The sequence below is a fragment of the Nicotiana attenuata genome, unplaced genomic scaffold (assembly GCF_001879085.1).
Source record: "Nicotiana attenuata strain UT unplaced genomic scaffold, NIATTr2, whole genome shotgun sequence".
Classification (NCBI taxonomy): Eukaryota; Viridiplantae; Streptophyta; class Magnoliopsida; order Solanales; family Solanaceae; genus Nicotiana; species Nicotiana attenuata.
The window spans coordinates 111,329-120,415 of record NW_017671744.1 but is presented as its reverse complement, the minus strand read 5'-3'; the positions used below and the strand labels follow the sequence as shown (position 1 = coordinate 120,415).

The following is a 9,087-nucleotide window of genomic DNA, read 5'->3' as shown; positions in this document are numbered from 1 at the left end:
GCTTCTCATTAAGGTTAAATGGGTAAAATAAAAGAGTTTAAAGTTGAATATTTCCAAATTTAAAAATGTGTCATTTGTTTTGAAACAAACTAAAAAGGAAAGTACCTCACAAATTTGTTAGGCGAGGTTATATAGAGTATGCTGGGTTTGTCCAGCTAATTTTGTTCTTTTTGAGCTGTAAACCTGCTCACTTTTAATTTGGTATTGTACCAAAAAAAAAACATTTATAATATAAATAGATAACTTGTTATTAAATTTGGTATAAATCTAATTTACCGAAAAATACATAAACTTCAGTATAGTTGCGAATTTGAATTAATTAAATATGGGAGCTTTTGATACCAAATGCCTTAAAAACATTGCTGGGTAAATCAATTGCTTTACTCTTTCCCTTTCTCCCTCCCCCACAGTTATAGTTGTCTGTGCATCAACAAGACAGGAGCACATCCCAGAAAGCAAGGTGAAAAACAAATTATTCAAAACGTATTAACTGATACTCATGGAATTGCGTCAAAAGCAAGCAAGATAAAAATGAAGTACTTCAAATAGTACAGTGTCAATCATGACATTTTGTCAATTCTCATCGAACTACAATGTTTCATGCCTCAATAAATGAAAGGTAAACTTAGAGCATGTCTAGCGATGTATATAGGAATCAGGGGGCAATCCTTTGTGGGTCACGAGGGAAAAGTGATGTCTTGCGAATATTGTTGAGCGCGCAGAAAAGCATCACCACACGCTCCAGTCCGACTCCAAATCCACCGTGAGGAGGAGCACCATATCTTTAACATGCGAAAAAAATAGTCACTAAATTTCAGTTAACTGAGAATGAGCTTATCAAGTGTAATTAGGGCGGATGTCAAAATTTAGAGAACAAATAGAGCAGTTAGTTACAGCTTGAATTTACCAGATGACAACAATTCCAAGAAGTTTAGCAAAATAAGATTTAACTTGAGTTGACTAAACCAGTTATGAAAGAAATCTAATATTATGGGGAAAATTGATAAGCCAAGAGAAGTACCGGAAAGAATCAATATATGTTGATATTGTCTTCACATCAATTCCACATTCTTCGGCACGTTTTGCCAAGAACTCAGGTACATGGACACGCTGAGCTCCGGAGATAATTTCTTCTCCTGATAAAAGACAATGGAAAAATGTCATCAAACTCTCAAAGCACACTGCAAGTAGCTTGTGTTTTAGCAGGAAACCCATCTCCACATCAGAAATTGCAGTCATTTTCTTAATTTTCTAACTGAGGCTCATTTGGACAATATTTGGTTGAAGTAGATAAAACGACTATTTAAAGTTGAAATTGAAACAGAATATTTGGAAGTTGAAATTGTACTTGGACATAAAACTTCAATAGGAAAAGAAGCCAAAATTTTGTGAATGAAATTTCTCCTCATACAAGTTTTTCAGCTTCAATATTCTCTATTCAAGTTGAAGTTGAAATAAATAATGTACAGAATTGTAAAACAAACACTAAGTTGCAAATAATATTTCATTATTTGCAAATAATACGTACATCCAAACACCTACTGAATTCACAAAACATAGAGCTAGACAGAAAGCATAAATTGAGGCACTTGCAGATAAGAAGCTAACAGAATCACGAAAAGGAAGCCCCACAAACAGTGTGTGGAGATGTCAGACGATGTGTGAAACAATTTCAATTAATAAATAAAAAGTACGGTTGATCATGCTCTGATACCATGTAGAAATTGTGTGATCATCTCATATAAAAGCTTCAGTTGTTAGTCAAAGCACACTTTTATTTATTCAATTATGTCCTCAATAAAGAATTCCTACCTGACAAGAGGTCAATAACACACTCAGAAAAGAGAGGAATATTTACTGAGTGACATGTAATTGCATCTCAATTTGCCAAGGAAAACAAAATGTAAACTATAACCAACAAAATAGAAATGGAATAAAGAAAGCTCATCCTGCCAACATAAAGAACTAGAGAAAAACTGGAAATGTGAGATCTGTTTCCATTTTTAGGAAAGAAGAAGATAAAACACACCATACCAAACTAGATTGTTTTTGGAAGGAAAAAAGAATTCATCTTGGCAAAATACTGAAATAAAAAAGTTAACATACCTCTAATGAAGACATCAAAAGAATTACTGTAAGCTGGATTATCATAACATGGCATAGTATAGAATGGACGAACTGCCAAGGGATATTTGTGAAGTATATAAAAATCAGTTCCATACCTAGAACAACAAGGAAAAACAGAAAATTAGACCAATACCATCACGAATATCATGCAGAGAATTAAGAACAGAAAAAAGGTGAAGAAGGAGGTTTAGGTTTTGGGAGATGGAAATGATAAATACTTCTTTGCAACAAGCTGGCCCAGCTTTCTTTCTGATTCTGTATTCAGGTCCCCAAAAGGATCAACTTCAATACCAGCTTCCTGTAATAGCAGAACATCATTAAAAGGTTAAGTAATAACTAATAAATACTCTTGATTGCATGCCTGAGGCATAAGCAGACATGAGATCTCGTGAAGCTTCTTCAGTTCCAGTTCAACCGAATATCCAAAAGAAAGGAAAGCAAAGAATACAAAAGTTCAATATTCACTTATGTGATAGGATTTCTCTATGCAGTATGCACAAGCTCCTAACACTGGCTAGGTGATTGAACTTTCTCTTTTCATATGACTAATCATTCAACTTCTTACTGATGAACACAGAAACACAGCGAATAATGAAATCCTAACCCTTTAAAAGAAGCACCAAGTGATGTTATACTGAACCACGTACAGGCTGTATGGCGTGACTACAATACTGTCAAAACATTTTTGGGAAAGCCACAATAGCATTCAATTGACTTAAGGTATCTTCCTTTACAAAAAGGGTTGAGGGAAGGAAAAGCTGCAATTCTTCCACTTTTACTAGAAGAATGCCCGAGTATTTGCACGCCCAGATCAGTATATCGGGGTTCCTTATCGTTCTTTCTTAATTTTCTTAGAGATTAGCAATTGGGGTTTCTTATTGTTTCAGGCCAATAAATCATGAATACTCCAATGATTTCTTCACATTATCGCTTGCCAGAGATAACTATTTTTTTTTCTGCCGATGCAACAGAAAATCAATATCAAAATTGAAGGATAGCAATCTAAGATATCCAAATACACCTTGCGAAGAGCAAGAATTTCTTAGTTGAAGATGTACCAACTTTTAGTTCTTCAGCCAGAACCCTAAATTCTGTGGATTAACTGTCCTCACACATTTGTTACACTAACTTGGGGGTTGTTACTTCTTTTACCAGAACCCCAAACTGTATGGTGAATTAACTGTCATCTACGTATTTATTACACCCTTAAAAGAAGGATAGTTACATTGAAGAGACAATGCATGTCAATCAAATTTAAAGTAACATGTATGGTTTACTCAACAGCATCCCTACTTACAAGTTATCAGTTCATACTGCAAAATTAGCGGTCATAATATTTTCCAAATGCAGCAGTAGTTTCCTGCTAGGAGGAAGAGGATGGTCCATTCAAAATCCTCATCGACTAGAAAATGGACCTATACCTCTATAATAGAGGGAACAAGGAATGGGAGGATAGGGAACTAAGAAAGCACAAGCACCTTCTTCTTGGTGGTTATTTAAGTTACTCGGACTTGAAACAGGTGCCCGATACAGGTGCGTATCTAGAGGTCGGATCCGTCATGATCTAAATATTAAAATACAGGGGTACGGATCCATGTATAGATACGGGTGCACGGATTCGGCTAAAAATAATTCAAATATCAAATATCTAAACAGTTATAAAAAAATGTCTAAATTATTAGACATCATGTGAAAAATTACAATGTATATTCCAAGGAGGAGAAATAATGATCAAGAGGAGATCCGAGGAGATATAGGGAAAAGGACTGGCATAAAAATTTCATATACAAGGTATTCCATTTTTTTCAATTTCACCCTAGCTTTTATTTTGATTTTAGAAATCATTGTATCTATCCCGAGTTTCTTCATTAATTTTGGTCAAAATACCCAAAATCAGTTGACCAGATCCGGTACGGATCCCCCCCCCCCCCAACACACACCCATGTTGTGTCGACATGGTTGCACCGAAAGTAAAGAGTCCGAACAACTTAGGTGGTTATGGAGATAGGAAGCAGACATGGACAAGCGATCCACCCACAACTACTTGCAATTCATTATAGTAGCTAACAAGCAAATATGGAGCTTATGAAATTTAAAGCAAACAAATGTTCAATAGACGAGGCTGAAAAGGACAGAATTTTTCAAGGCAAAACCAAAGAGATACATTCTCCTTTTGAAGAAAAATTTTCCTACATCCGCAAATGTCAATGAGTTGCAGGGAAAAAAGGAAATAGACAGAATATCATCTCCTTCTCCACTGTGAAGTTTCCTAGATTCTCTGGAACTATGTTTTCCCCATTATGACAATATGACATGCAATTGACATGGGAACTAAGTGCATGCAGGTGTATCCAAGTATTTACTTTAAACTTTCTAACTCTTTCTTAGTGATAGTCCATTGTCCATAGCTTTAATCTGAGGATTCTATGCAATTTCCTACTTTATTTTGCTACTGCACCTCTGGTGCACAAACTCTTCATCTAGAGGACCTTTAGCACCAAAACAATAATAATAGCATGCTTGACTGTTGTCTTAAACATTACATCACTGGTCAAAAGTAAATATCCTTCGCATTGCCAGACAACCAATTTCTGCAACAAACATTTACCTTCAACATTTGAACTCCCTCTTCAAATGTAAGCCGTAAGGTCTTTTTATCTCCCCGAAAATACTGCATTTTCAATAATAAGTAGTTAGTCCCTCTGAAGAAAGTGATAGTGAAATAAGATAACTGAAAGCTAACGGAAGAAAGTCCCTTTCGCCACAAATAAACAAGGGAATTCCATTGCACACTCCTATTTGTGGAAGCTTAACTAACCATAAGCAGCATAATAATCATTCAAATCCATCTCAATTACCTTCAAAGGTTCAAAAGGATATTGCCTTCCAATGGCTTCCAGTTCCTTTTTGCATTTGTCATTCAAACTATCAAATATTGTCACAAATAAGCGGTCAACAATATCCATGACCTGCACAAGTAAAAATTAAGGTCAAGCTACTAGCAACTTTAGAACATATAAATCCAGAACATCATACCTCTGAATAGTGCTCTTTAATCTCCATTTCGACATCAAGACCTGTAAACTCACACAGATGTCTGTGTGTGAAAGAATCTTCTGCTCTAAAGACGGGACCAATTTCAAACACACGGCCAAAATCACCACATATTGCCATTTGTTTGTGAAGCTGAGGTGACTGTGCCAGACATGCAGGTTGCCCTTTGTAATCCAGTCTGAATACAGCCGAACCACCTTCACTAGACCCTCCAATCAATTTTGGGGTATGGATTCCAACAAAACCTTCAGACAGCAAAAACTGCCTAAATATCTGCGCTTCCGCAGGAGAGAGATTAGCTCTTCATGCTATGTTTGGTGATGGACTCAACATAAATGTACAAAATAATCTACTGAACTACTTTGCTTTATTTATCAAGTGTTTCTCTATTAACTCCAGAAAGGAGCTGAAATCAAGTCTTACAGCAGTTTCTAAATGCAATTATAGAGGTTCTGACTTGCTTATATCCAAAGAATATTAGAAAGATGATCAAAATGTACAGACGAAGGAAATTCGAACTGGAGCCCATTGTCTCCAGAAGAAATTACAGAGAAAATATTTTTGAATAGAATGGAGAGAGGTTCGTAAAAAACCTACATATTTTTTTGTAGATCCAACTCAAAGAAAAAATTAGGTTACTAGTTTTCAATCTCAAATTATCATAAGACCTTTAAAAAGAAGCAAAACATGAGAATATGTAAAAAAGGGCGTGACACAAGCAAGCACAAAACAAATTAGTCATATAAACAGAATCGGAAGCGTGTGAGTGTCCCTTTTTTTTGTTGGATATGTGTGGATGTCAATACAGGATAACGTTTTCCTCTTTTTCTAAGGAAATAAACACAAAAGGATTCCGTAACGAACATTTTCAACTTGACATTGGATGCGGAAGATCCCTTGATTTGCAGGTGTGCGCATATCTAGAATTCTGTAGTTCAAACGAGTATCCTGATTTACACGAACAAGCTGCTCTCCTTTCTGCATTTCATATAGAGAAGTTAGCAGAAAATAATTCCACTATACACACAGACTGTCTTCCATTTTTAGAATTTGTTGCATGCTAAAATATACTAATGACCTTTTCCGAACAAGATCTTTCTAAAAGACATGAATGGTGAAAGTTCATTAACCAAACATGACACATTACAGGAGAAAAAGAACATAATACCTCTAAAGCTTGTTCTATCTCCACATCGCTTCTAGCAGCATCCTCGATATTAATTGGCAATGTTGGCACAGCCTTGTTGACACAATAAAGTTTGCTTATCTGAACTTCCACCTAGAACAACCACAGAAGTTATAATAAGTTGAGAACCATAAAACAACGATGAACATATATAAAAATTAAAAGACTTCGTGCATCACAACATTAAGAATTTCCTATTGTTTAGACAATATACCAGAAATTGTAAGCTAAGAACATAAAAAGATAGAACTATGATTTACCTACTTAAATTGGACACTGTTCAAATTCAAAAATCAAATTAAGCATATGACTCCCTCTTATCCCAAAATAGTTGTCTAACCTTCCGAAAGATACACTAGTCCATTTGTTATAGAGGAACTTTTTTCTCCATGGGAAATGGTTTTCGTGGAAAATATTTTACCTTGTGAAGCCTGTTTTCTCGAAGATTTTCTATTGTTTGGTTGGGTATTAAAGAAATGTAATATATGGTAATCCTACAAGGAGTAGAAAATGTACTCTATAGAGATAGTTTTGATGATATTTATAAGTATTAAAAGCTCACATCAATAATTATGCGGAGTTGTGAAAACATGACATATCTGGAGCCCTTTAGTGTTGTTAGAGATTTATATGCTTGACGGAAATATAGAGAGCTTCTAGTACATTTTATTTTTATTTTTATTTTGTAAACTATTTGTCTGAAATGAATTTAAATGGAGAAACATGGACGGTAAGTATTCATATAGCCCATCCCTACTTGTTTGCAACTGAGCTGAAGTTGTAGTTGTATTACGAGTTGAGAACATAGCTGAGATGTTCAATGAATCAAATTTTATGCAGTTAAGAATTGAGCCATGACGTCCGCAAGTGTTCCCTATTGGTGAAAAATAGTCTGTGGAGCAAGTAGCAAAACACTGCACAATAATATGAAGGAAAATATTTTCGAGATACCAAACACACCTAAGTGCTCAACTTTAACTTACTATGGTCAAAAACATGAATTAAATCTATTTCGATTCAGTTCAAAAAGGGGTCAAATTTACCATCCGTAAACAAAAAGAACAAACATAATGCAACATATACACATGTACTGTACATACCTGTTGTTGAGTGGCACCCGTAATTGGCTTCTCCGGGACAGTAACAACACCTTCAACATCAACAATGGACTCTTTGCTCAGACTTGTTGCGAATTTCACCATCTGCGCACTCACCAACTCTGGCTTTACCGTCAACACGCACTGCACTGTGAAACCTCGTTCCCTCACGACAACGAAAGCTATCTTCTTCCCAACGGGACGGATCGTCTGAACCCTACCCCGAATCAGGACCACCTGGTCCCTCATTACCGGAGCAAGTAACTCGACTTTGGTCCATTGGCGACCCGACACCACCTTGGATTGCAGGTCGTTGAGCAGAACGTCGCCGTAGTTGACGGCAAGCGGGTCCGGTCCTTCGTCAACGGAGACAGCGGATAAGGCAGTGGTGGCAGCAGCTGCAGCAGCCTCTTGACGTTTGCGCTGGCGTTCGAGCTTTGCGGCTTCTTTTTTGGAGAGTTTTTTACCTTGATTGCTGCTTTCTTCTGAATCCGAGGCCATCGTTGATTGAGATTTCTGTTAGGTTTTCGCACAAAGCTGCAGTGGTTTCTTGATTTGCTATGAATAGAGAGCAAAAGAAAGTTGTAGTATATAATAAGAAGTGGATGCTGCTGATTATTTGTATGGTTACACTTCGGATTCTTTAGCCATCGACTCGATGGCGGCTCTAGGTAAGGCAAGTGTAGACCTTCCCTTAGGCCCCAAATATTTAAGGCCCGAAAATACGAAATATTATTATATTATTATTTAATATATACTCCATAATTTATATTTATATAATTATTAATAAAAAATTTTAAATTTTAATAATTTTTAATATTTGGTAGATGTAAGATCGAGTGAGTTAATTGGATGAATTTTTCTCACTAAATTAAATAATATATTTACCTTCTCATCAATTTTATTTTTCTTCCTTTATGTATAGTTTTTTTTCATGGTTCTCGCGATTTTACTTTCTAATTTCAACTCAAATTCTCTAAATTAACTATTCTTTTTGTCACATTTGATTGATCCATACACCAAAAAGCAAGTTATTTTGTGTCTCGTCTATTTTAACTAAGAAATCCCCGAGACAAATGTCGCAAGGTTCAAAACACAATGGATGATGGTCTCACTCTTTACCATTTTCACTTAAGGAAAGAATTCAATACTAGTCACAATAAGAATAGCTCCACCTTGTCTCACCACATGCGCAAAACACATACATATAGCCCGCCTTGTCATGACGCATGTGCAACATCAATAGTAACAATAGCACGGCAGAAATCTCATGCAAACACCCGAACAGATCCTCCCAGCCATCTCACGTATCAAGAACACAACCATACAATAGAATGATCTTCACAATATGTACCCTTATTCCACGATACTTCGTCTAAACAGTTTCAATACCACAATTGCATATAACCCTCGACTCAACAAACTGAGTGCACCACCACCACCACCACCAACAACAACAACAACAACAATACACGAGAATACGACAAGTAAATCAACTCAAGAGGTTTAGAATGCAAAGAAACTGTAGAACAGGCTCACAAAGAATAAACACAATAAAGAATACTAGTCACAATAAGAATAGCTCAACAAGGGAGAATTAATATGTAACAATAACTTCACAAA

The 9,087-nt window shown here is 36.0% G+C and overlaps 1 protein-coding gene across 1 annotated transcript; it reads right to left on the bottom strand.

The window, feature by feature from the left end:
* Nucleotides 1-463: 463 nt before the first annotated feature.
* Nucleotides 464-8,136, bottom strand: LOC109209978 (aspartate--tRNA ligase 2, cytoplasmic-like). Its single transcript, XM_019373347.1, has 10 exons — nucleotides 7,468-8,136; nucleotides 6,350-6,460; nucleotides 6,046-6,159; nucleotides 5,164-5,454; nucleotides 4,986-5,096; nucleotides 4,736-4,798; nucleotides 2,346-2,425; nucleotides 2,107-2,222; nucleotides 1,022-1,136; nucleotides 464-782 (listed from the first exon to the last, which is right to left on the bottom strand). The coding sequence occupies exons 1-10, from the start codon at nucleotides 7,963-7,965 to the stop codon at nucleotides 656-658; spliced, it is 1,626 nt and encodes a 541-aa protein (XP_019228892.1). The 5' UTR covers nucleotides 7,966-8,136; the 3' UTR covers nucleotides 464-655.
* Between the last annotated feature and the right edge of the window lie 951 nt (nucleotides 8,137-9,087).

What these genes read in the sequence shown, in the direction of transcription:
- LOC109209978 (XM_019373347.1), bottom strand. Translation starts at nt 7,965, where the DNA reads ATGGCCTCGGATTCAGAAGAAAGCAGCAATCAAGGTAAAAAACTCTCC. An exon ending in TTAAAGAGCACTATTCAGAG is followed by an intron (nt 5,097 to 5,163) that starts GTATGATGTTCT and finishes TTACTTGTGCAG; the next exon opens with GTCATGGATATTGTTGACCG. An exon ending in ATCCTTTTGAACCTTTGAAG is followed by an intron (nt 4,799 to 4,985) that starts GTAATTGAGATG and finishes TTGAAAATGCAG; the next exon opens with TATTTTCGGGGAGATAAAAA.